The sequence below is a fragment of the Sander lucioperca genome, chromosome 4 (assembly GCF_008315115.2).
Source record: "Sander lucioperca isolate FBNREF2018 chromosome 4, SLUC_FBN_1.2, whole genome shotgun sequence".
Classification (NCBI taxonomy): Eukaryota; Metazoa; Chordata; class Actinopteri; order Perciformes; family Percidae; genus Sander; species Sander lucioperca.
In genome coordinates, this window is record NC_050176.1 from 21902879 (window position 1) to 21930816 (window position 27938).

Here is a 27938-nt window from a genome sequence, read left to right on the forward strand (position 1 = left end):
AAACTTGCAGTTAATTTTAGCACCACAAACCAGTGGACACACAGAGAAAATGGAGATTTTGGACAAAGACGTGACTCCTGTGGGATCTAGTCACAGTAATAAACCATTTTGTGTATTTGTGTGACCTTTTGGCTTCATCGTTCCCATTCCATTCCATGCCAGGAAATCCTTAAATAGGCAAGATATTCCCTTTGAAATACTTAACAGACTGCATAGTAAGGGCTTGAATGCTTGCTTTGTTTGGGTTCCTGCCCATGTAGTGTAGGCGTGGATGACGGCAATGTGGATATACCTGCCAAACAGTCACTGGAATCACAAACTGGCTCCATTTAGTAAAAGCTGAGGTTAAAAGTTACGTCTGGTGATGTTCTATATTTTTCTTATTGCTAACAAATCACATTAAAAAACCCAAAACCAACAGTAAATGTATCTACTAACAAGTATTGTCTGTGTATCAAAGCTAGGGCTGAGTTTTAGAAATCGATTTTCCGATTCGAATTAATCATTTGAATGATCCAATACCGATTCAGAAAATTTAAAGAAAGTTAGTTAAAGTTAGAGTAAAGATATTGGTATCATATGAAACTAGACTATCTAAGGAATCCATGTCACATTAAATAACGCTCCAAAGTTTGGCGAAATTTTGGCAAAGGAAAAACTGCCATGGATATTTTCACAGATGTATGTATTTGGGTATACCATCAAACTAATTCTGTCTTCGGGCTGGGCAATATATCGATATTATATTGATATATGAGGCTAGATGTCGTCTTCAATTTTGGATATCGTAATATCCTGATATGACACAAATGTTGTCTTTTCCTGGTTTTAAAGGCTGCATTACAGTAGAGTGATGTGATTTTCTGAACTTACCAGACTGTTCTAGCTGTTCCATTATTTGCCTTTACCCACTTACTTATTATATCAACATAACTCATGATTATTTATCAAAAATTTCATTGTGTGCATATTTTGTGAAAGCACCAATTGTCAACCCTACAATATTGCCACAATATCGATATCGAGGTATTTGGTCAAAAATATGGGGGTGTTTGATTTTCTCCATATCGCCCAGCTCTATTCTGTCTCTATGTAACTGCTTTGGGGGTCAATTCTTAAAGACAACATTCAAAAATGTTTAATAATGCACCAGGTAAGAGTAATTTGTACAACAGGAATATTTTCTCTTTCGGGGTGGTATTAGTTAAGGGTATGAATGAATCAAATGTACTGTCAACCCACTGCGATTACTTTCCATTCCGGCAGGTGGCGGTAATGCGCCTATAAACTGGTTTTCCAACGAGAACTAACACAAGACTATACCAACAATGTATAATGTAGAGGGAACACAATCACAGTCTATAATTATATGAATTACGTTATTAATACAAACACACGTTTACATTTTCGATAACCCATAAAACACAAAGAATAATCTAAATTAATCCCGTGTGCTCTTTACATTTAAGCACATTCATATTGTTTTTTTTACTCCCCCGTTGTTTTTCCGAAATGGTTCTTTCCAGTAATGGTGGCAGCAGCACGTTGAAGGAGAATCCAGCGTGGATAAACAACAACAACGGCACTTTCTGGATTTAAACGGTTAATTGTTTTGAACAGCTACCTGTAGTTTGAGGTTTGAGCATCTCTAACCCCTATTAGTCGAAGGAAACCAGCAGATATTCCGTTACAAGATGGTAAGATGACATTTCTAAACTAAGCTAACGTTGTTAGCTAACAGCGGCTAACGTCACTGACGTGTATCCATCAGAGAAACTGTACTAATGGCAAATAACGTCGTCAACTAAATGTCCGGTTGTATTGTAGTTACATAATTACATTTAAAAAGTTGTAGCCTTGATTAGTAGTTAGTTAAAGTATAATGTTCCCCTTTTTGCTGTTGTTTTTGTAACTAACGTTAGCTAGTTAGTTAGCTGTTTCCTTCTCAACAGTGAAATAAACTTTGTACACAACAAAATTAGTTAATTTAACTACCACCAGAGATTTAGAAGTACCTGACTTTCGTAAAGTTAGTTTACATACCCTATTATTTGAGAAGTGTCAAAGTTGTTAATTCGGCTCATGTAACATGAAGATACAAAGACACAGGGTTGAGATTTGGGGATAAACAGAAGCCCATACGGGACTTTTAGGGATTTCTTAATAACACCAGTAATGGTTTCATTTTAACTTTAAGATTTAAGAAATGCTGAGCAGCATTTGCAATACGTGGTAGAAAAGAGTGCAAATATAAAGAGTGCACATTTAAAAATAACAATAAGGTGCAATGCCAAAAAAAAAAACCGTTAGCTGTATGGATCTTGCTGGTTTGCAAATACACATACTGTAGGCCAGCACAAAATGAGGTTGTGTGTATTAAATGACATTTTACCCACAGCATGGACAGGTTGTTGGTGTTGAGGGGAGTGAGACAGCAGATGGGATTGCAAAGACAGCATTGACATTAAAGGATGGTGAAATACTGAATGTTCCCTTTGGTAAAGGAGAGGCCAAGTCATTGATTAGAAAAGCAGTGAGTGGCGTATGGCAGAAGAAGTGGGACACAGACACTAAAGGGAGACACTATTACAGCATACAGAAATCAATTAAGGTGAAGGGTTTCAAAGGGAAATGTAGAAGAGATGAAGTGGTTTTTTCAAGATTAAGGTTTGGACATACTGGCTTAAAATCTACGCTTTGTTTAATGGCAAAATGTATGTCTGATAAGTGTGAGGTCTGTAATGTTCCTGAAAATGTCGAGCATGTCCTCCTGAAGTGTAGTAAATATGATTCAGAGGCACATCTTACGTGACAAGATATATGAATTAGGACGGGGATGGAATTTAGCAGGGATTTTAGGGATGGGTAAGGACTCAAGGGAGTGCTGCAAAGCTCTGTTTAGCTTTCTTAAGTCTACAGGATTAGATCGTAAAGTATAGTTTTTATTTATTTATTTTATTAAACTGTAACCTGAAGTACTAAAGCCTTGATATTACATACTCCGGTACAGTAGGTGGCGGTATGCACCTCAACAAGTCGGTTGCGAAAGAAAGAAAGAAAGAAAGAAAGAAAGAAAGAAAGCACGGACAGGTACAGTCAGTGTCAGTTGTCCGTGACCCCGAGGGGGTCCTCAGAGTTAGTGCAGGGAGGGCCACCAAATTATGTTAAAAAATGTTTTGAAGTTGCTTTTTCCAACATTAAAATCGGTATATATACTCACACATTAATATAAATCCAACATATTAATAGCAAAGGTAAATTTGTGGGAAAAAAACATTTAATTTACACATTGAAGATAAGATAACTGTAGGTAAGGTAGCCACAGGATTCACTGTACTTTAACTTTAATGACGTTTAAATAATAACCATTTATTTTTCATCCATTCGGCCCAGTTTAATGTGCAACTTGATTGTATACAGTATATACAGTAGGGCTGTGGTTTCCAACCTTTTTGGTCTGATGTATTGTAATTAAAGTATAACTTATTATTATTATTATTACTACGTACCCCCACAGTCCTGTCAGATGAACTCACATACGCCTTCATTGATTCCCAATGTGTATGTTCCTAATGTATAACACTATTCATCATATAAAAGTGAATAATGTTAATTTTTTCACTATGAACTGTCCATATTAAGCCTTGTTTGGGTAGCATCAGGGCTGAGTCCTTACCGCACCTGGGTCCATGAACTTCCTGTTTCAATCCAATCACAATTTTATATATATTTTTTCAAATTAGTTGAGCTACTCTTAAGATCTTTCCACGTACCCTCTGGCGACTGCAGAAGGGTACACGTACCCCTGGTTGGGAATCTCTGCGGTAGGGGGTCCCTACTCGGTCTCTCTTTCAGCTAAGACAGAAGACACACCAGCCTGATGATCGGCCGTCGGACAGTCTGGCGAGGTCGGTGACTCGAGTCTGTTCCGTGTGTCCCGTGCCGTCGTCCGTCCGAGGAGCCGTCGGCCTTCATTTGGGCCGACCTGACATGTTCAGTCTGGAGAAGGCAGTCAAGACTCACCCGGAAATGAGGAGCGGATGAGCCTCTCAAAATCTGACGAAAATCTTTTAAACTGACCTTTGTTGATCTGAAATGAAGACAGATTCAGCAACTGCACGGCCTATTTCTCTCTTAAAATGTTTTCAGAAACACGTTTCGGTGAACTATTTTAGTCCAATATGAGATCGTATTCTGAACGAGCCGCCATGACAGTTTGGCTGTGAATTTCCGGAGAAAAAAGACCCACGTGACGCGTTCGTCCAATCAGCTGCCGGTTTTCATTTTCTGGTAAATAATCAGACTGTTAATGGAAACAATACAGAGCAGCGCCGCCTGCTGCTATGGAGACGTATTACGTTTCGCGCACGCGCAGAGCGTACGCTCAAGTCGGCGTCTCCTCAGTGTGTTCTGAGGCATTTTTTGGACCTCGGGGCAGGGGCGGATTTAGTCATTTTGGGGCCCAAGGCAAACACAGACATGGGGCCCTCTACATCTCGTTTCCCCCCTTTTGTCAATCCTTATTTTTCTAAGAAAGTCCTACTTGTAACTTCTCTTCAGCAGTCTTCACACAGCAATGATGTCTAGACTTCGGGGGTCCGTTTCAGGTAGAAGGTTTAACAAACTCTGAGTCTAACCCTGATCTCTGAGTTGATTTGACTGAGATGGGAAGAGTTTTCGGTTTCAGAACAGCTGCAATGAGTTGGTTCACGCGCGTGCACCACCACAATAAAAAGGCAGCATGAATGGAGCCATGATTCTACAATTCACCATTGTAACAACCACAAACAAACGGGTCGGCGGAAATACTCATGCGCACAAACAGCGAGTTTGAACATGTATTTAGTTAAAAAAGTAAGACAGCGGCTGCTGCTGCAAAAGAGAGAGAATTGGTGTGGGAGAAAATTGCTGCTCGAGTCAATGCATAAGCATTAAAAGTGTATTAATTTCATATTTAATCACAGTTAACTTATAATATTAGCCTACTAGTGAAAACTGGAATTGTATTACACCTATAATTTCATTTGGGTGCAATCCTACTAGCGAAAAAGTAAACTACTAGGCCTACTACTATATCCCATTCTGAGGCTGCAGCACCATGCTCATTAACAGAACTATAATTTATAATCATTTATTTCTTTTTTTATGTCTCTGACTGGTTTGTGTCCAGGGAACAATACAAACAACTTTTAAAAAACGTTTCAGAGCGGGTCACACTTTTCTGACGAGTGGCTTTACTATTAGCCTACAGTATGATCTGCATCACCAATAAAGAAAACTGCCGTTTGCAAAAAACGTAATGCGACACAAAAAAATACCTCTCAAATCGGTTATGTGGAAATGAAAATACATTTAGTCGGGACTCAATATCATCTCCCGACGTAAACTCTCTGTGAAGTAATACAGCTTTTTCATCAACGGGATCGTCGACAAAAGGACATGACATGTTTGAGAAAAAAACGTTTTAAAATCTGCCTAACAATAAGTTTTATTCATGCAGATAACAAACTGCATTAAAATGCACCTGATACAGACTGAATGAATGAATGAGGAAATGAGAGAGAAGAAACCTCGAGTTTCTCTCAGTCTCCTCCCTCTGACAGGAGACTGTGTGTGTGTGTGTGTGTGTGTGTGTGAGTGAGTGAGTGAGTGAGTGTCTGTGTGTGAGTGAGTGAGTGTATCTGTGTGAGAGTGTCTGTGTGTGAGTGAGTGAGTGTGTGTGTGTGAGTGAGTGAGTGAGTGAGTGTCTGTGTGTGAGTGAGTGTATCTGTGTGAGAGTGTCTGTGTGTGTGAGTGAGTGTCTGTGTGTGAGTGAGTGTATCTGTGTGAGAGTGTCTGTGTGTGTGAGTGAGTGAGTGTCTGTGTGTGAGTGAGAGTGTCTGTGTGAGAGTGTCTGTGTGTGTGAGTGAGTGTCTGTGTGTGAGTGAGTGTGTGAGTGAGTGTCTGTGTGTCTGTGAGTGAGTGAGTGTGTGTGTGTGTGAGTGAGTGTATCTGTGTGAGAGTGTCTGTGTGTGAGTGAGTGAGTGTGTGTGAGTGAGTGTATCTGTGTGAGTGTCTGTGAGTGAGTGAGTGTCTGTGTGTGAGTGAGTGAGTGTCTGTGTGTGTGTGAGTGAGTGAGTGTCTGTGAGTGAGTGAGTGTCTGTGTGTGAGTGAGAGTGTCTGTGTGAGAGTGTCTGTGTTTGAGTGAGTGTATCTGTGTGAGTGTGTCTGTGAGTGTCTGTGTGTGAGTGAGTGAGTGTCTGTGTGTGAGTGAGAGTGTCTGTGTGAGAGTGTCTGTGTGTGAGTGTCTGTGTGTGTGAGTGAGTGAGTGTCTGTGTGTGAGTGAGAGTGTCTGTGTGAGAGTGTCTGTGTTTGAGTGAGTGTATCTGTGTGAGTGTGTCTGTGAGTGTCTGTGTGTGAGTGAGTGAGTGTCTGTGTGTGAGTGAGAGTGTCTGTGTGTGAGTGTCTGTGTGTGTGAGTGAGTGAGTGTCTGTGTGTGAGTGAGTGAGTGTCTGTGTGTGAGTGAGAGTGTCTGTGTGAGAGTGTCTGTGTTTGAATGAGTGTATCTGTGTGAGTGAGTGTCTGTGTGTCTGTGAGTGAGTGAGTGTCTGTGTGTGAGTGAGTGTATCTGTGTGAGAGTGTCTGTGTGTGAGTGAGTGTATCTGTGTGAGAGTGTCTGTGTGTGAGTGAGTGTATCTGTGTGAGAGTGTCTGTGTGTGAGTGAGTGTATCTGTGTGAGAGTGTCTGTGTGTGAGTGTCTGTGTGTGTGTGTGTGTGTGTGAGTGAGTGAGTGTCTGTGTGAGAGTGAGTGTATCTGTGTGAGAGTGTCTGTGTGTGAGAGTGTCTGTGTGTGAGTGTGTCTGTGTGTGAGTGTGTCTGTGTGAGAGTGTCTGTGTGAGAGTGTCTGTGTGTGAGTGAGTGTATCTGTGTGAGAGTGTCTGTGTGTGAGAGTGTCTGTGTGTGAGAGTGTCTGTGTGAGTGTGTCTGTGTGTGAGTGTCTGTGTGTGAGTGAGTGTATCTGTGTGTGAGTGTCTGTGTGTGAGTGTCTGTGTCTGTGTGTGAGTGTATCTGTGTGAGAGTGTCTGTGTGTGAGAGTGTCTGTGTGTGAGTGTCTGTGTGAGAGTGTCTGTGTGTGAGTGAGTGGATCTGTGTGAGAGTGTCTGTGTGAGAGTGTCTGTGTGTGAGTGTGTCTGTGAGTGAGTGTCTGTGTGTGAGAGTGTCTGTGTGAGAGTGTCTGTGTGTGAGTGTGTCTGTGTGAGAGTGTCTGTGTGTGAGTGAGTGTATCTGTGTGAGAGTGTCTGTGTGTGAGTGTCTGTGTGTGTGTGTGTGAGTGAGTGTATCTGTGTGAGAGTGTCTGTGTGTGAGTGTGTGAGTGTGTCTGTGTGAGAGTGTCTGTGTGTGTGTGAGTGTCTGTATTGTCATGTCTAAAGCGCTACAATCTGACCTTGCGAGCTTTGGCCTCAGCAAATCTTGTTATCACTGATTCCATATCCATAACGTTAGCAGCAATATCACTTGAGCAGCCTGGGCTGGCACTGTTGCCGTTGCTTTCCTCCCGTTTCCTCCTTTTTTCAGCACCACTTGGGTAGTTTGGCTTCATTGTAGCTCTACTCTGTACACTGTCTGTTACTCTACACACGCACCCTGTCTGTCTGTCACTTTTTTTTCCCGTATTTTGGCGCATTACAGCCTTGTCACTTTCGCAGATGCGCAGTAAGTGAGATAATGGAATAGTCCAATCATGTAGTGAGGTGGGGGGGGGCCCTCCGGTCTGCGAAACTAATGATTTGATGCCATTTTTCGCAAATGGAGTTTTAGAAATATATAATTTGCGAAAAGTAAAAAAAAAAAAAAACCTTAAGCATAAGTTAATGGGGCATTTTGGGGGCCCCTAGGTAGCTCGGGGCCCAAGGCAATTGCCGACCTTTGCCTAATGGTAAAGTCCGCCTCTGCCTCGGGGACCCGACTGATCAGTCCTGACTGGCTTTTCTGCCGACGGTAAGCCGTCTGGTTGGTGTGTCAGGGCCCTAACTGGTCCCCGGCCTAAAAACAGACCCCTGAAGACCCCTGCTTTACTGTTACATTCTCACCAGCGGTCGCCAATACTCACTGCTGTGTTTATGTCCTCCAGCCTCATCGGAAGAAGAAGTCGTTCATTGAAAAGAAGAAGGCCGTGACCTTTCACCTGGTCCACAGGAGTCAGAGGGACCCGCTGGCTGCAGACGAGAAAGCCCCGCAACACGTCCTGCTGCACGCCAACAAGGTACGCATCAACTGTCTCGTCTTTGTTTGTTGTTTTGTTGTTAGTGGTTAGGCCTGCAACAATATTTATAATTGTCTAATCGCATTTTTTTTTTTGTTTCGTTACATAATCGCAGTTTCTTTGTTTAACTGCGATTAATTGCTAACATTAGTCCTAAGGTCCTAAAGTGTGTAACTGTTGATGGTAATGGTCAATTTTATGTTGATTTAGGCAAGAAATAAACTTTGTAATATGCTCATGAAGAGGTGTGGTTACGTTATCTGGGTCACATAACAGTGATACAACCAAAAGATGTATCCTGGGATCCATTCAAACTAATTGTTTGTAAAAGTAACAAATGAATACATGTTTTTAAATTTGACTGAAAGAGACAATTCTATCGTTAATCGCAATTATTAACAGTTAATTGTACAACAAGATTTGGAATTGTTACAGCCATGTCAGTGTCATAACCTTGTTGTCTTATCACAGCGTTCATAATGTTGAAAAGATAGCAATATTTGAAAGTAGTAACTCCTCGAGGCTCCGTCTAACCCAGGGGGGTCAAACTCAACTTCCCAGAGGGCCGCACTGGAAAATAAGAATCATATCAAGAGCCAGACATGTAGAGTTTATTAACATGCTTTAATTTCGAAAAAAAAAAAAAAAAAAAAGTCAAATATGACTGTGTGACTGTATTATTGCATGTCTTATAAAGTCTTCTCACTTACAGTTTGGTCAGCAAAAAATTTCTTTAGCCATTGTAGAAAAAAGTGGCAAAAAAGTGAGAAAAACAATGAAAAAAGTGTCTCCAGAAATGATAAAAACTTCAGAAAAAGCAACAAAAACTAGGTGTGCCAAAGTTTATTGTGAACCTAAATTTATATGCAGGCTGGATCGAAATCTGCGAGGGGCTGGATTTGGCCCTCGGGCCTTGAGGCCCCTGCCCTCGGGGGAATTTTTTGGAAATGTTTAGTCTAATGCGTTGCCGTGACTTTGTGTTTTTGAGGTTTCTCAGGTGGACACAGAGAAGAGGCGCGAGGAGCAGAGGGAGTTTGGCGTGTTCTTCGATGATGACTACAACTACCTGCAGCACCTGAAGGAGCCGTCGGTCCCGTCGGAGCTGGTGGCCGCCGGCCCCCGGCACACCGACAGGCGACTTCATCTCGAAGATGAAGAGGACGAGGAGGACGAGGAGGGTGAAACGGACAAGGCCATTTCTGTAAGTTGACTTGGGAGTCATGGAAAAAGAAAAATAATTAAAAAAATGGTTTCCCAGAACAGGAATAGTTTTGAGAACTTAAATATTTGTACATCTTACAAAAACAGGGGTTTTCCTGGCTCAGAATGATCGTTCGGCGTACAGTAAAGGCAATGAGTCCGTGTTACCTTATTTGACAGAAATCGATGCATTTTCCTGTCATTTCTGACAATTTGATAAACACATAAATAAATAAAGCCCCAGTTAACAAAACTGGTTAAAAAAAATTCTATTAATATTTAAATAAATCACCAGAAGAGTCCAGTACAGCCTGACTCTGGAGATAAAACTGAGATTAGCGCTCATATTCAAGTTTATGTTCTGCTTGTGTTTTTTATTTTATTTTATTTATTTAGAGAAACAGGGACAGCGTACAATAAACATTAACCTCAAGAGGAGAGATGCATAGTACCAGGTTTTAGCTCAAGAGCTAATTTTCACCCGTAGTCCCTGGGCAGGCTGACAGTAGCTAAAATACATAATACATCATACATACATGAATAATGAGTTTTACATTGTCCAAATAAATAATATAAAAAAGGTCATATTCAAACCTTTCATGTACTCAAATCTACTCATTTAGATCTCAGAACACACACTCACACATACACATACACACACAGACATATATCCGGTCACATGTGGGTACAAATTTGATTTGACAAAAGCCATGTCTTTGCCTGTCTTGCAAACGTGTAAGAGTTTGTGCTTCTTATCAACTCTGTAGGCAACATATTCCACTGACGAGCGGCCACACAAGAACAAGTATTTATTCCAAATGTTGTTCAACGGTTGTTTGGTAAATTGGGCGCCGAAAATTCATTAAAAAAAAACCTGCAAAAGTTCCAGGGTTTCAGATTAACATGCTAGGTTTGTCATTATTGTAAACGTCAGATACTTCCACTAAGGAGGATTCTGTTTCTGTTTGTTAGAAAGTCAGTATTTTTTCTGGGGCTTTCCCACCTCTAATGGACAGGACAGATGAGAAAGGGGAGAGAGAGGGGGAAGACATGTAGGAAATTTTCACAGGTTGGAGTCAAACCCTGGACCTCTGCGTCGAGACATAAACCTCTAAATATATGCGCGCCTGCTCTACCCACTGAGCCTACCCGGCCACAGAAAGTCAGTTTTAAAATCACTTCAAGTATTTCAGTGATGTCTGGTGGACCAATAAAGAACTGGTTAGTTTTTTGTGCAAATTGTGTCACTATGTGGAAATGAATGAAGCTCTTTTACATTTACATTTTTACGTTCATGTAGTTTTAGCCACATTTTTGGGCAAAGAGGCAAAATAATTTTGCTTCCGTTTTCTGGATTTCTTCGTCGAACATCTTTTACTTTTGCAGTTTGTTTTAGTAAGTATGATTCGAACAGCATCCCAAATAAATTAACCTCAAAATATTGCCATTTAAGATTTTCTCATTATTATTTAAGAGGATTTTTCTTTATGCAGCAGCAGATCAGACGTTGGCTGCTGTTATCCCTACATGTCTCTCGCGTACATTCACACAATTGGTAAAAAAAACAAATAAACACAAGAATGTTGACATTCTCTGAATTTGTGCACTTCGTATGGAGTTATGTAGAGTCAATGTAGAAATCTGCACTGAAATGATTCCTATTTTGTTTGATGAACAGGCCGCTAGCATCAACCTTCCTTCTTCAGTGTTCGCCTCAGAGTTTGAAGAGGAGGTGGGACTTCTGAACAAAGCCGCTCCTATCTCAGGTAAGCAGCCCGGCTTCAAACACGCTGACGGACTTACCGGCAATTTCCACTGGATGCGGAACGTCTGCGGAACGTCTCCGGAACGTCAACGGAGTCATTAGGTTTCCCATTAAAGTCAATGTGTGTATTTCCACTGACTGCAGAACGTCTGCGTCCCGACTCCGTCCCAGCTCCGGCGGTCCGCAGCCCTCCGGAGCAGATACGCAGAGTTTCTATTTTTGCTGGACGCCGGAGAGCTCCGCAGCAATTCAGCACACGGCAGATAGTGCGGGACAGGAAGTCGAGCACAGAAACAAAATAAAACATCCGGTTAATTTTCAAAGTAAAATACACCGTGCTCACGGCGGGTCATATTTTCCTGCACTACACCTTGAAAACACAGCTCAGAGTTGTTTCCCCTCTACTCCTCTGGATGGAAACAAACTGGTGTTGGTTTTGTGGTTCTGTTTATAGAAACTACATCCTGTTATATCACGCGAACATACGTCAATTCGCGAGATCTCGTGGTTGGCTGGCACCGTTACGCAACAAATCCGGACCTAGTGGGTATTGACGGACGGCGGAGCACGCAGCCGTTCCGCAGCGGAGCCGGTTCGCAGACGTTCTGCATCCTGTGGAAATCCACGGTTAAACCTGTGTTGTTCCAAAGGTAGAGCAATGTCATCTTTTAAGTAATCTATTATTATGCCATAATAATCTTTTAGCATATTTTAATTCAAGTGTCTGAGAGAAAAGTTCTTGGCTCTGTTTTCAGGCTTTAGAAAATCTAGTTATCCCGGGAAACTTTAGCCAATCACAGGTCATTTCAGAGAGAAAGAGCGTTCCTATTGGCTTTTCTGTGCATGCGTTACCTGTGCGACAAAGAGGGGAAAGGGAGAGCTACAGAACAAGGTCTCAGACTACTTTAAAGTCTGGCATTTGTTTTGTATTCTGGGCAATTATAGGCCGAGCAATTAAAGGAACCAAATTATCATCATATTGTCTGTATTTAATGTTGTCTCTTTGGATTACATTTTTTTTTTTTTTGCACCAGACTAATTATCATGCGTCTACACTGTTCAGGATTTCAGAAGCAGTTTTAGAAGCTGAAACACAGAGTCACTTTCTCCTGATTCAGGGAAGATTTTAATAAGAATTAAAAAAAAAAAAGAAAAATCCAGTTATGTTATCACTTTCAGCAGATTTTGGGATTGAAACAGAAAACTTGACTAGCGACAATTCCTCCCACTGAAAAGGTTGAATTGAATTTAATAAAGTTATAAGAGATCGGATGCTTCTCAGGCCAAAATACAACAGTATCTTGGTGTATTTGTAATAACAAAAGCATGTTAAACTTTTTTGAACTTTATCATTTCTCGAGAATAGTTCCTTTATGCACATACAAATAAACTGCCTCAACGCAATGTCATGATAAAACGGGACATATTTCCAGTTTACTGTCCCCTCTCGCTGCTGTTTTGTCGTCCCCAACACATGAAGCTGTCTAAAGCAGCTTTAACCCTCCTGTTGTCCTTGTTTACAAAAACTTTCTATATCAGAACTATGACAAAAGAACGTTGAAAAAAGTGACAAATGTTGGAAAAAGTTACAAAAACGCAGAATAAAAGTGACCAAAAAAATCGGAAAAAGTGACAAAAAAAAAAAACCTACCAAAAACATCGCCAAAGGTGACAAAAACTTGTCAAAAGAAGTGAAAAAATACATTGGAAAAAAGCGACAAAAAAAAACGTGTTTAAAAAAACTGACATAAACATAATTAAAAAAACGCCCCCAAAACATGTAAAAGAAAAATTTGAATAAAATTGACAAAAACGTCGAGAAAGGTGTAGAAAAAGAAAACAAAATGTTGAAATTGGGTTGAAGGGTTCAGAAGTCAGCATCTCGTTTGTGTCTTGCTCACTGTTTTCTGTGTGTTTCCCTTCAGGACCACGGCTGGACATGGACCCCGACATCGTGGCTGCTCTCGACGAAGACTTTGACTTCGACGACCCCGACAACCTCCTGGATGACGACTTCATCGCCAAAGCGAACACTGCGAGCGGAGCCGCGGACATCGAGTAAGAAATGAAACATTTGTCTTCCATTCAATTTTATTTATAGTGTCATAACAGAAGTTATCTCAAGACACTTTACAGATAGAGTAGGTCTAGATCACACTCTGTAATTTACAGAGACCCAACAATTCCCCTCCCAAGAGCAAACATTTGGTGCAACAGTGGCGAGGAAACACTTCCTTTAAACAGGCAGAAACCTCAGACGGACCCTTAGCGTGACGTAGCAGAGTGTATCAGGGCATAGCAGGGCGCCTACCAAGACCACGCCGACAGCTGCAACCATGATTTAGGTGCCACCCTAATCCAGGGAAAACTGTGGGGCGAGAAAACATAAGGGCTCCGGAGAACAAGCTCCCCAGAGCTAGGTTAGTAACAAGCATTTGCTCACAGATAAAAAGTGAGAAGAGAGAAAAAGGAAGTCCCCCGGCAGTCTAAAACTATAACAACATAGCTACAGTGAGGAAAATAAGTATTTGAACACCCTGCTATTTTGCAAGTTCTCCCACTTAGAAATCATGGAGGGGTCTGAAATTGTCATCGTAGGTGCATGTCCACTGTGAGAGACATAATCTAAAAAAAAAAAATCCAGAAATCACAATGTATGATTTTTTTAACTATTTATTTGTATGATACAGCTGCAAATAAGTATTTGAACACCTGAGAAAATCAATGTTAATATTTGGTACAGTAGCCTTTGTTCGCAATTACAGAGGTCAAACGTTTCCTGTAGTTTTTCCACCAGGTTTGCACACACTGCAGGAGGGATTTTGGCCCACTCCTCCACACAGATCTTCTCTAGATCAGTCAGGTTTCTGGGCTGTCGCTGAGAAACACGGAGTTTGAACTCCCTCCAAAGATTCTCTATTGGGTTTAGGTCTGGAGACTGGCTAGGCCACGCCAGAACCTTGATATGCTTCTTACAGAGCCACTCCTTGGTTATCCTGGCTGTGTGCTTCGGGTCATTGTCATGTTGGAAGACCCAGCCTCGACCCATCTTCAATGCTCTAACTGAGGGAAGGAGGTTGTTCCCCAAAATCTCGCAATACATGGCCCCGGTCATCCTCTCCTTAATACAGTGCAGTCGCCCTGTCCCATGTGCAGAAAAACACCCCCAAAGCATGATGCTACCACCCCCATGCTTCACAGTAGGGATGGTGTTCTTGGGATGTTACTCATCATTCTTCTTCCTCCAAACACGGTTAGTGGAATTATGACCAAAAAGTTCTATTTTGGTCTCATCTGACCACATGTGCTGGTTTAAGCAGGGGAACCTTCCGTGCCATGCATGATTTCAAACCATGACGTCTTAGTGTATTACCAACAGTAACCTTGGAAACGGTGGTCCCAGCTCTTTTCAGGTCATTGACCAGCTCCTCCCGTGTAGTTCTGGGCTGATTTCTCACCTTTCTTAGGATCACTCAGACCCCACGAGGTGAGATCTTGCATGGAGCCCCAGTCCGAGGGAGATTGACAGTCATGTTTAGCTTCTTCCATTTTCTAATGATTGCTCCAACAGTGGACCTTTTTTCACCAAGCTGCTTGGCAATTTCCCCGTAGCCCTTTCCAGCCTTGTGGAGGTGTACAATTTTGTCTCTAGTGTCTTTGGACAGCTCTTTGGTCTTGGCCATGTTAGTAGTTGGATTCTTACTGATTGTATGGGGTGGACAGGTGTCTTTATGCAGCTAACGTCCTCAAACAGGTGCATCAAATTTAGGATAATAAATGGAGTGGAGGTGGACATTTTAAAGGCAGACTAACAGGTCTTTGAGGGTCAGAATTCTAGCTGATAGACAGGTGTTCAAATACTTATTTGCAGCTGTATCATACAAATAAATAGTTAAAAAATCATATATTGTGATTTCTGGATTTTTTTTTTTTTAGATTATGTCTCTCACAGTGGACATGCACCTACGATGACAATTTCAGACCCCTCCATGATTTCTAAGTGGGAGAACTTGCAAAATAGCAGGGTGTTCAAATACTTATTTTCCTAAGAGCTGCAGAGATAGGGAGGGCGCGCGCCGTGACTGTGGCTACACACCCTCCCCCGCCGGTCTAGGCGAACACTGCAACTCCTCACTCCCTAACTATAAGCTTTATCAAAGAGGACAGTTTTAAGTTTACTCTTAAATGTGGTGACCCCGAACCCAGACTGGGAGCTGGTTCCACAGGAGAGGATCCTGATAGCTAAAGGCTCTGCCTCCCATTCTACTTTTTAGGAACCACAAGTAACATTTCATAAATCTTATTAGATAGCTCCTCGGTCCTCGGCTGAACCAGAAGTTGTTCTGTACCTCCTCGGTGAAGGGCGTCTCAAAGCTCTTATTTCTGCAACCGAGGAGCGAGCGTCGAGGAGGGATCATCGAGGAGCTATAGGTGAGGATACACGAGATTATAGGTGAGGATACACAAGAGCAGCCTTCACGGAAACCGTGCAGCTGAAGGGGTGGCTAACTCCGCCCAAACAGCTGACAAATTCACGTGACGCTTCAGAGGAAACGACGTCTCATCCCTCTTTCTCCCATACCTCCTCGGTGGGAGGGACTAAGACGCGAGGAAGGGACGCAAGTGGAGGAGTCGAGGAGGCAATTTAGGGTTATGAGATGCATCTATAAGAGGAATAAGCTCCCCGGAGCTAAGTTAGTAACAAGCACTACTGGTACATGAATGTAGGGTTGCACGATATTGACAAAATGTGATATTGTGATATCAATTATGAATATTGCGATATCGATATTAATTACAATATTTTTAAACAAATTACAAAAGTTACTGGAAAACACATCAAAATAGATTCATAACAACTACAACACAAGGTTTATTTCAACTGACAGTCATATTGGACTGGTCCAACATGAATAAATAAATAATGACCATGTCTACAGAACAGGACATGTTTGACTGGTTGGACAGTATAAAATATATAAATAAAGAGAACAGGACATGTTTGACTGGTTGGACAGTATAAAATATATAAATATAGAGAACAGGACATGTTTGACTGGTTGGACAGTATAAAATAAATAAATAATGAGAGCAGGACATGTTTGACTGGTTGGACAGTATAAAATATATAAATAATGAGAGCAGGACATGTTTGACTGGTTGGACAGTATAAAATAAATAAATAATGAGAGCAGGACATGTTTGACTGGTTGGACAGTATAAAATATATAAATAATGAGAGCAGGACATGTTTGACTGGTTGGACAGTATAAAATATATAAATATAGAGAACAGGACATGTTTTACTGGTTGGACAGTATAAAATAAATAAATAATGAGAGCAGGACATGTTTGACTGGTTGGACAGTATAAAATATATAAATAAAGAGAACAGGACATGTTTTACTGGTTGGACAGTATAAAATAAATATATAAATAATGAGAACAGGACACAACTGTTCTTTCTCTTCTCTGATTGGTTCCTTTTAGTTGTCTCTATCCATTTCTTCACTTACACTGTCACTCTGTTGAAATATGAACACACGTGGTACGCTCCATGGGGTTTGTCACGTAGTGGACCCGTGCGCTGACGTGCACTAACGTGCAAGTGGCACGGTAACCACGGTAACCAATGAAATGATGATCATTACAGCGTTTCAAGCTCTAAATCAAACACAACCAAGCCACACAGCCAACGGACGGGACGCAGCGCTCCACAAAATAAACTAAATATTGCATACTTATCGCGACACTGTCGATATAATATTGCGCAACGTGATATCACGATAACGATATTGATTCAATATAGCACCCCTGAATGAATGCACCCAGACGGAGCGAGAGATCAATATTTATCAAACTTGTCTGATTTAAAGGGGTGATAGAATGGTTATATACGGTATGTCACGCTGTTCCTTAAGGTCTCCTAATAGGGTATGTAACATTGGTTGGGCTGAAAAAATGACTCTTTTGCTGGTTGTTTTTGGCCCTAATGCTACCCTGTTAAATGGGACTTGACTGAAACGAGAGCTTTTCTGCCTTATATGGTCTGCTCATGAATATTTAGATGAGCTGCACGCTGATTGGTTGAGTTTAGCACACACACACACACACACACACACACACACACACACACACACACACACACACACACACACACACACACACACACACACACACACACAGAGACACACACATTCCCCTCTATGCCACCACACACACACACACACACACACACACACACACACACACACACACACACACACACACACACACACATTCCCCCTATGCCGGCCGCCCACCACACACACACACACACACACACACACACACACACACACACACACACAGAGACACACATTCCCCTCTATGCCACCACACACACACACACACACCACACACACACAGAGACACACACACACACCACACACACACACACCACACACACACACACACACACATTCCCCTCTATGCCGGCCGCCACCACCACACACACACACACACACACACACACACACACACACACACACACACACACACACACAAACCATTTTTTCCTCAGCGGCAGCTTTCTTCACCGTTAGCTCCAAACTACAGACATGCCCAGGCATGCCCGCTATGCCGCTGGCTTCAAACTTGATTTCTGCCCCGAGTCCCCCGACACATAAACTCATCAACTAATCTTACTGTACAAAGCAGCAGATACAGAGTTTCGTTACAGTTTATTCATCCTCCTGTGTGTCGCACACACACACACACACACACACACACACACACACACACACACACACACACACACACACACACACACACATACACCTATGCTTTCGGCACTGTTCGCTGAGGATCCATGTTGGAAAAAAAAAAAGTTAACGTACCGTGAACCGCCGCCGGCAGGCAGCTCCTGCACACCGCCCATTGCGAGTCCACTGCGCCACTGATTTAAATCCACATGTCCCGCTCAATTGTCCGATATCTCCTCCTTTTCTCTGGGCCAGTATCTCCTGAGAGAGCTCCGGCCAGCGTGCAGCGGGGTCTGACAGTCCAGGCAGAAAGCCAGCGATCCGGGCAGGCACCGCGCCGCTGTCACGGCAAACTGTGGAGCTCCTGAACTCCGAAACAGTCGTACTAAATTTGCAATTAGCCATTGTGGTATCTGACTATTTACCATTGTGATCTAAGTTTTTGGTATAAGGAGGATGCATGAACTTTACTCTACACTCACTAAGAACATCTGGAAATTGTTAACATGAGTAGAGGTCCCCCCAAGACAGAAGATACCTTTTTTGGAGTTGTACCAGATAACAGGCATTGATTGGCTAGTTACCTGATCCAATCATATACTTACAAAATTACGTCCTATGTTGATACAATGCATTGAGATATAAGTTTTGTCCACACAAAGAAAAGGCAGAGCGACAAATTTTGAAGATTGGGTTGGTCGTCTCTCCAGATATCCATGGGTCTGTAAATTGATGCTGAAAACTCTGATGTAATAAATCTTTTTATACCAAGAGCAGTGTCTACGAAGTTCCTTCTCCATACAACGGCAACATAGTGCTGCAACTAAAATATACCACACCATCAATTTTTGTAAAACGGCCCATATTTGAGCTTTATATAGTTGATTTCTCGCATGAAAAAGTCTCAGAAGTGAATTTAGTAATGCAACAGCAGATGAACAGTGTATAAAATTTCAGAGATTTGCGCGAACGAGATTTCGAAGACTAACTGACCTCAGATCAGTTGTGGCCTATGTAAATTTTGGGGCCTTTTAGCTTTGTTCAGATTCGCCCGTTTTCAGAGGCAGTTTCAAATTGTGAGATTTGCAGAGGAACGAGGTGTCAGTGGGATTTTGAGGTTCTATGTATGTCCTAGTTACCCTCCAAACTGTCGTTTTTCAGCTATGACAAGGTAAAATCGGTTTTGCATTCTATCACCCCTTTAATTTGAATGTGTAACCTGTGACAGAGATGACGATGACGAGGATGACGATGATGACGAGTGGGAGGACACAGACGAGGAAGGCGACTTTGACTCTGAAGGCGGGTTTTCGGGTGACGAGAACATGGAAGGCCGCGGACCAGAGTTTCTCTTCATGGACGAAGAGACGAAGAGTCGATTCACAGAGTACTCGATGACGTCGTCCGTGATGCGGAGGAACGAGCAGCTCACCCTGCTGGACGACCGCTTCGAAAAGGTGAACGTTTACTCTTTCTGACACTGTCGGGTGACCAGGGCCACATGGAGTCTGCCGCCGCAGAATTGATTCTGCAGATGTTTCAGCGGATTCAAAAATAAAACTCAGACTGTTAACCACCACAAGCAGAAAAGCTATCCTCTAAATTCCTGGGTCTGCAGTGATTACTTACACTGAGACAGTGGTGGAATGTAACTAAGTACCTTTACTCAAATTCTGTACTTAAGTTTAAATTCAAGGTACTTGTACTTTTACTTGAGTGTTTCCATTGTATACTACTTTATACTCCTCCACCTACATCTTAGAGGTAAACATTGTACTTTTTACTCCACTACATTTGTCTGACAGCTGTAATTACTTTTCAGATTTTTCATCCCCTTCCTGTCCAGTGAAAACCACGTAGCTCCAGATGTGTTGATGTTGAATGTTTGTGATAAACTGAAGACTTTATTGTCCCTAAGGGGAAATTCTTTGTCACAAACACAGCACTGTTACATAGAAACAATAGTACAAACATAACAGAATGACATGCAGGGGAATAACACAGATAGGTATCTTGTTTAGGGTTGCTATGGCTGCAGGCGCCAGGCTTCTGCCAAAGGGAGCTCTGTTGCATCTCAGGGACCTGTACCTGCGTCCAGAGGGCAGAATGGTGAAGCGACAGTTGAGTGTTTGCGTGTTGTCCTCTGATTTTGTGGTTGTGAAGTGTGCGATGGCCTTAAAATGATGACTGGCTCACAAAGTCATGTCTCTACCTAAACACCAAAAAAAACGTTTGTGTGGCGTTTACCAAACAAAACGTGAAGGTGTCACATTCTCATGTGTTCCTTAGAGCAGTGGTTCTCAAACTTTTTTCAATATTGTACCCGCTCTAAATAGCCTTTTTAAGCCAAGTACCCCCTGATCAGAGCAAAACACATTTTGTAGAAAAAAAAGTCTATATAAAGAGGTGCCATACAGCGCCGGCAGTGATAGATTCACTAAACACCAACCTTTTTTAAGCAAAAACATTAAAATGGTACATTTCAAATGTTTAGAATCCATCACTTAATTCATTCATTATCATAGTATAATTATTTTAGGAATTATGCCAAAAATGACACATTTTTTAATTAGCATTTTTGCAAACATTTCACGTCCCACCCTCCAGTCCTCCAAAGTACCCCTAGGGGTACACGCACCCCCATTTGAGAAACAGTGCCTCAGAGGACAGGAGCTTGATATTGTTAATGAATTCAAGTATCTAGGAGTCATGTATGACTCCACCCTAACGTTCAAAAGTCATGTAAAAAAAGGTGGCAAATAAAGTTCAATTTAATTTGCAGGATTTTAAAGAAGTTAGGCCATTTCTAGACACCAAAGCTGCCATGTTGTTGTTGTTGTATACTATGATCTTTTCACATATTGAGTATTGTTTTACTAACTGGTCATTAATTAGCATAACTACTCTTAAAAGCATTGAATCTCTATTTAAGAAAGCCATAAAAACTTTTGATAAAAAGGTATTGTCATTTCACCATTGCGATGTCTTAGAGAGGCATACATTTTTTAAGTTTTGAAAATGTTAAACATTTCAGGTATGCTTGTTTGATATATAAAGTGTAAAATATAATCATTATAATTTTTGTTTGTTTTGTCAATGCATATGTCACCATTATGTGTACCTTTTAATGTATAGTGAATGAGTGCTGTATGACTGCTGGCTGTCTCTGTTATTCACCTGCCTATAGGGACTGCAGATGGAAAGTAGTTATTTTTACTAATTCTGGCATATTTACATGGTGTTTTTATACAACAATGTTCATAAATATGCACGGTCCCTATTAAATAAACCAAAAAAATAAAATAAAATTGAGATCTGAGAGTGTAAGCACATTCTATTTCTATATGACATAACTAACGGTTAAGTTATAGGATACACTCTGCTGCTCCGTCTCCTCAGACAGTCTCCTCAGACCGAGAGTATGGTGCTCTGAGTAACCGAACGGTCCAGTTTGTGCCGGAGCTCCAGAGCTCGGAGAGACTGTTTACGTACTGTTTCCGTACATTTCAGTACTTACTTTGTCTTTTGGTGTGACATGCAAACTCTGTCCGTCTGTGTTGTTGTTTCAGTTTTACGAGCAGTTTGATGACGACGAGATCGGCGCTCTGGACAACGCAGAGCTGGAGGGCTTCATCCAGCCGGACAGCGCTCGCCTGGAAGAAGTTATCAAAGACTATTTCATACAGAAAGAGAAAGAGTGAGCACATTCTTTTTATTCTTGATCTGATTCTGTCATTTCTCGTGATGGGAAGTTTTTATTAAAATCGTCTGGGCCCAGTTTTTCAAAAGTAATCCAGTGGGATTTCAGATCACAGATTGGATCAAATCTTGGAAATGGGTTTTTCAAAAGCAAAAGAGGGATTCCGAACTAAGATCAGACCATGTAATCCGATTTTACATGTGATGTGGATCAAACCTGCCCTTTTTGGGTTTTTCAAAACTTTGAACTCGGTTTGGGAATTATTTGATCCAACAAAACAGGATTATCCTGATCCCATCAGAAGGGTGGATTCAGTTGTGATTTTTCGAACCAAATAAAATCAGTTTTTTTTAAGTGAATGATCACAAAATCAATGTTTACTGCTGATATATTTGAAGCATATATGAAGCCTGTCACATCTAATGAGATATAGTAAACCCCAAAAAAAAACAAAAAACGGTGTTTCTGTTTCTTAAAATTAAAACAAACAGTGGCTATTTGTGGCCACCGGTATTTTGCCTACCTGTTGTTCTCTGGTAAGCCAGTAGGCTACACTGTTGGTTCTTCCATTGAAGGCTCTGGTTAACAGGATTTGGTAATCCTGAAATTTGGTATTTGGATAACAGTGATCCAATCCAATGTTGGAAAGTTGGAAACTGGCATAAAAGTAAGAAGGATCAGGTGATCCTGGATAGCAAAAACATGGGATTTCCAAATCTGTATCAATTTGATCCAGATTAAATTTTTTGAAAAACTGGGCCCTGGTGGACGACGAATGCTGCATCAGGTTTTTGTTTCTTTAGCTCTAATCACCCCCCCGCTGACTTGACGTGTGTCTTGTTTGTGGTTTAGATACCTGAGGCCTGATGACTTGGGTCCAAAAGAACTTCCTGTCCTGAAGGAGGAAGAGGAAGATGATGAGGAGGAAGACGAGATGGAAACGGTTGTTATCAAAGCTCCGGAAGAGAAGTGGGACTGTGAAACCATCATCAGTGAGTTTCATTTTAACTTTGCGGATCAGTTTTCTTGGAAAACCTTTCACTCATCCGACAATGTCTTCATCATCAGCAGAAACATGCAGCAGAAATCCTCTTTAATTACTTTTTTTAACCTATGAGAACATTCAGCCGCCGAAACAAACGCCACAATCACATTGAACTTAGTTTATAGCTTCACTCAAGACATACAGTAGTGCTCATAAGTTTATGAACCCATGCTAAAGTTGACTAAAAAGAGGAAATTGATCTGAAAATGAGGAAAAACCCAACCTTTAAGGACACCAATTTTCTTTGTGAATGAATAATGTGGCATGGGGTACTTTCAATAAGATCATCTCTCAATGCAAATCAAAGCAGCTATTAGGCTAACTGACATAAAACCATCTCTAGGTATGGTGAAGGGTATGTGATGATGTGGGGTATGGTGAAGGGTATGTGATGATGTGGGGGTATGGTGAAGGGTATGTGATGATGTGGGGGTATGGTGAAGTGGGGTATGGTGAAGGGTATGTGATGATGTGGGGTATGGTGAAGTGGGGTATGGTGAAGGGTATGTGATGATGTGGGGTATGGTGAAGTGGGGTATGGTGAAGGGTATGTGATGATGTGGGGTATGGTGAAGTGGGGTATGGTGAAGGGTATGTGATGATGTGGGGTATGGTGAAGTGGGGTATGGTGAAGGGTATGTGATGATGTGGGGTATGGTGAAGGGTATGTGATGATGTGGGGGTATGGTGAAGGGTATGTGGGGGTATGGTGAAGGGTATGTGATGATGTGGGGGTATGGTGAAGGGTATGTGGGGGTATGGTGAAGGGTATGTGATGATGTGGGGGTATGGTGAAGGGTATGTGGGGGTATGGTGAAGGGTATGTGATGATGTGGGGGTATGGTGAAGGGTATGTGATGATGTGGGGGTATGGTGAAGGGTATTATGAGAATTTAACATAGGGGTATGTATAATTATGGCCCCTGTATTTTAAGGAAAAACATTTATTTATTTATGATACATTATTCATTCACAAAGAAAATTGGTGTCCTTAAAGGTTGGATGTTTCCTCATTTTTTTAATTAAGGCATTAAGATCAATTTCCAAAAGATGATTTTTTTATTCTTAGGGCGTTTTCACACATACCTCATTTGGTCCGGACTTTCGGACTTTTCAGTTTGATCCGAACCAAAATTAGAGGTGTGAAACCTCCCCCGGACCACGGTCCGGATCAAAAGACCAAATTTTGGTCCGACCAAAAGAGGTGGTCTCGGTCCGGACCAAACTGAACCATGGTCCGGTTCGTTTAAAGTGTGAAAGCATTTTTTGGATGGTTCGGACTTTCGGACCAAATACAAGGAGCTCTGGCAGGCTCTCCTTGTGTTACAAGACCGGGGAATAGCTCGGTGCTTAGCCTGTACATGAGAGAGTGACGGTGACTACGCTCAGAGGAGACAGCTGTCGGCTATCAGAGCTGAGAATACAGCAGCAGTTTATTTGTTAAGTGGTAGTAAATGTAGGCTACTGTGTAGGTTTCCGTTTGTCTCTGAATAAATTCTCCAGAAAGTTCCAGTGTCTTGCTTCTCAACATCACAACAAAACAAAAAGAGCCACGGCAGTAGGGGAGAGCAGCAGTCAGTGGAAAAAACTCAGACACAGAGAGAGGAGACGAGAGGACAGGGAAGCCCGTCAACAAACCAATCAATTATAAGTATCTGGAGACGCAGCTCACGTATGTGATGACGGCAGGACGTAGTTTTGTCACGTAGAGATCTTTACTGCGCTTGCATAACTGCAGTGTGAAACCAAAACTTACCGGATCAAATGTAGACAATGTAACAAAAACATGAACCTTGGTCCGGACCTTGGTTCGGACTTTCATGTGTGAAAACGCCCTTAGACGAAGATAAAACTAAAATCAAACTTCAATTCTTATCTGTCTCAGGAAGACAGCAAAGAAGCATATGTCCGAAAATACTCTGAGTGAGTGTTGAGTAATGAGTTTTCCAGTTTTTGCAGCGCTTTTTTTGTCTCTAGCAAACTGGGGACAAAAATCCAGCAATGGGTAATGTGATGTAAACAACTGAGCTAATTATAATCATACAAAATATAGCCACATTTGAGAGCTGCAGATTTCTATTTAGAGACATTTCTTCAAAGATTGTTGACTTGTTGTACATGTCCGTATTCCCCCGTGGGTGGGAGAGAAATGTATTTTTTATTGCTCTGTATGTCTGGCACGTATCGCTGAATTGACAATAAAGTTGACTTGACTCGACCTGAAAGATAACAGTTCAGTGGAAGCCGTGCCACACCAGAGCTGACCCCAGAACAGTTAATAAAAAGTAAATGAAATGGAGCCGGATGACTCTCACTCGACTTTCAGTGACGCTGCGGTCGTCTTTTGTAATAAAACTCCACGCCGTAGTATTTTAACTTTTATATTTTTAAACTGAACAATGGAAAATGTGACAGAGAAGCACGCTCTGAAAACTTGGACGACAGGTGAGGTACCTGTCGGCTGAGGCCTTTTTTTAAGCATTGTCATTGGAAGCCAAAGGTTAGTCTGGTCACGGCCGTGCAGTAAAGTTTATTGTTTTAATGGTTGACTTCTGCGGTAATGAAGCACCAATCTCAAAATGTGAGGAGTGGTTTGGTATGCATTTCAGGCCTCAGGTGGCCGGGTTAGCTCAGTTGGTAGAGCAGGCGCACATATATAGAGGTTTACTCCTCGACGCAGCGGCCGCTGGTTCAACTCTGACCTGCGGTCCTTTGCTGCATGTCATTCCCCCTCTCTCTCCCCTTTCATGTCTTCAGCTGTCCTGTGGAAATAAAGGCCTAACAATGCCCAAAAAATAATAATAATAATAATAAAAAAACATTTCCGGCCTCAAGTACTGAATGTAAAAATATAATGTTTATTTCTTGATGAAGTTGTTTAATTTTTGGTGAGAAACTAGTCGTGCGGTCTCACTTGAGACAGTTCAACAACTGCCTTCTTATTCAAATATAAACTTGAGGTCATTACAATTGGTTGTTATTCCTATTTGAATTGTCTTTAAGAAATCATTTTATAATTTGAAAAAAACCTCATCTTTCAGGTGTTGAAACAACTTAATTGTGGTATTTTATTTTTCTGTAGTTCATTTATCTGAAGATACCTTCTGTTTATCTTATTTTGACTGCATTGTGTTTTTTGTCTTCTCCAGGCACATATTCCAACATATATAACAGACCCAAGATCATTCAGGAACCACCATCGGTATAAAAGACTTTTTTTGTGTTCTTTTTAAATGCTTTTTAGATGTGATACATGTGAGAGATAACGCACACTGACTAAAAATAAGTCTGGAATCAACCCTTCTCTCTTTTTGTTTCCTTCTGTCGCCAGACCAAGCCGATCCGTGTGTCCAGTAAGACGGGCATCCCTCTGGACGTCCTTCCTGCCAAAGGCCTGACCGCCAAGCAGGCGGAGCGCATGACTCGGATCAACGACTCGGACCTGCCCCGAGTCTCCACCCAGCTCCGCGACAAGGAGGAGAGCAAAGAGGAGAGGAAGGCCAGGAAACAGGCCATCAAGGAAGAACGCAAGGTGAGGAAGAAAAAGATGTATATAGTGTGTGTGTGTGTGCTTGTTTTACTATATTCGTGGGGTCCAAAAACCGGGGAATACAGTATACTTGTGGGGTCTGCACAGCCTTGTGGGGCCCAAAATGCTGGACCCCACAAGGTTAAAGGGCTGTTTGAGGGTTAAGACTTGGTTTTAGGATTAGGGTTAGAATTAGGTTATGGTTAGGGTGAGGGTAAGGGTTAAGGTTAGGCATTTAGTTGTGATGGTTAGGGTAAGGGGCTAAGGAATGCATTATGTCAATGACGGGTCCCCACAAAGATAGTGAAACAAACGTGTGTGTGTGTGTGTGTGTGTGTGTGTGTGTGTGTGTGTGTGTGTGTGTGTGCGTTAGTCGTCAACTATTAAATTAATCACCAACTATTTTGATAATCGATTATTTGTTTTGAGTTGTTTTTTATGAAGAAGTCAAACATTTAAGGGGCGCCTGGGCAGCTCACATGGTGGAGTGCGCGCCCACGTGCGGAGGCTCAGTCCTCGAAGCAGCGGGTTTGGTTCCGACCTGCGGCCCATGACTGCGTGTCATTTACCCTCTCTCTCTCTCTCTCTCTCTCTCTCTCTCCTCGTTCATGGCTACAGCTTTCATGTCAGAAATAAAGGCCTATAAAAAATTCCCCAAAAAAAACTCCACGCCGTAGTAATTTCACTTTTATTTTTTTAAACTGAACAATGGAAAAGGTGACAGAGAAGCACGCTCTGAAAACTTGGACGACAGGTGAAGTACCTGTCAGCTGAGACCTTTAAGTGTTGTCATTGGAAGCCAAAGGTTAGAATCTTATCGATTTCACATTCATGCAGTAAAGTTTATTTGTTTAATGGGAGACACCCCGGGTGAATAGGAAAAAAAAAAATGACTAATAGATATCAGCATGAAACTTCCCCAGTTGATTCCTGACATTAAGACAGATACATTTTGTATTACAAGTTTTTAGAATTTGTATGTTTAAATATGCAAATAAGGTATTATCTCAACTATGTATGTACGTTCAAAAGTTGTTTTAGTCGTGCGAGAGAAAACTCAGATTGGACAGATAGTCTAGCTAGCTGTCTGGATTTACCCTGCAGAGATCTGAGGAGCAGTTAACCATAGTCCTCACAAATCTACCGGAGTTTAAAGGAATACGCCACCATTTGTTGAAATAGGGTTATTCACCGTCTCCTCTATATTTATATAGGTGGGCAAACACATTTTTGTCTCAGGGCATGCATTGTCTTAGTCCGGCAGCGCTGCCGCTAGCTTAGTTTGGCATATCATTGGGGGGGAAGCAACCTCAGCCTGTCAGTCAAGCAATAGGGCATAGTGAACACAGTGGTGCCTGCCTGTAACAGAGGAAATCTAACGTTAACCCATACCGTGACAGCTTTCACCTCGCCGTTATGTACGCTGTCTGAGTGGAGTACCGAAATTTGGCACCGTTTGATTTTTTTCAACGATGTAGTTAAGGCGGCAGGCGTGTCTTGCTTAGGCGGCTGCCTAAGCTGCAAAGTGCTGCGGGAAACCATGACACTTACTAAAGGAAGCGTTATGTCATAAACGTTTATGACTTGTTTATGACACGTTCATGAAAGTGTCATGTCACTCTTATGTAGATACCGTCAAGTAAAGTGGAACGTCAAGTCGTTGGAGAGTCTAGACCAGGGGTCACCAACACGGGGCCCGCGGGCACCAGGTAGC

The 27938-nt window shown here is 41.8% G+C and overlaps 1 protein-coding gene and 1 long non-coding RNA gene across 3 annotated transcripts in view; one reads left to right on the forward strand and one right to left on the reverse strand.

Annotated features, from left to right (window-relative positions):
- Positions 1-1491: 1491 nt before the first annotated feature.
- The window catches only part of ltv1 (LTV1 ribosome biogenesis factor), a 28951-nt gene continuing 2504 nt past the window's right edge, over positions 1492-27938 (forward strand). Inside the window, exons 1-10 of one of the 2 annotated variants that reach the window (XM_031302711.2) lie at positions 1492-1697; positions 8111-8242; positions 9231-9443; positions 11121-11208; positions 13133-13265; positions 19179-19407; positions 21520-21647; positions 22503-22642; positions 25845-25897; positions 26027-26227. In XM_031302711.2, coding sequence (XP_031158571.1) covers positions 1695-1697; positions 8111-8242; positions 9231-9443; positions 11121-11208; positions 13133-13265; positions 19179-19407; positions 21520-21647; positions 22503-22642; positions 25845-25897; positions 26027-26227 — 1320 coding nt within the window. In that variant the 5' untranslated portion in view covers positions 1492-1694. The remainder of the gene's footprint in view (positions 1698-8110; positions 8243-9230; positions 9444-11120; positions 11209-13132; positions 13266-19178; positions 19408-21519; positions 21648-22502; positions 22643-25844; positions 25898-26026; positions 26228-27938) is intronic. The other variant, XM_031302713.2, reaches the window with a different exon arrangement.
- On the reverse strand, positions 7360-27635 carry LOC116052188. Its single transcript, XR_004105520.2, has 3 exons — positions 27623-27635; positions 24442-24446; positions 7360-7932 (listed from the first exon to the last, which is right to left on the reverse strand). It is a non-coding gene; the product is annotated as an uncharacterized LOC116052188 (long non-coding RNA).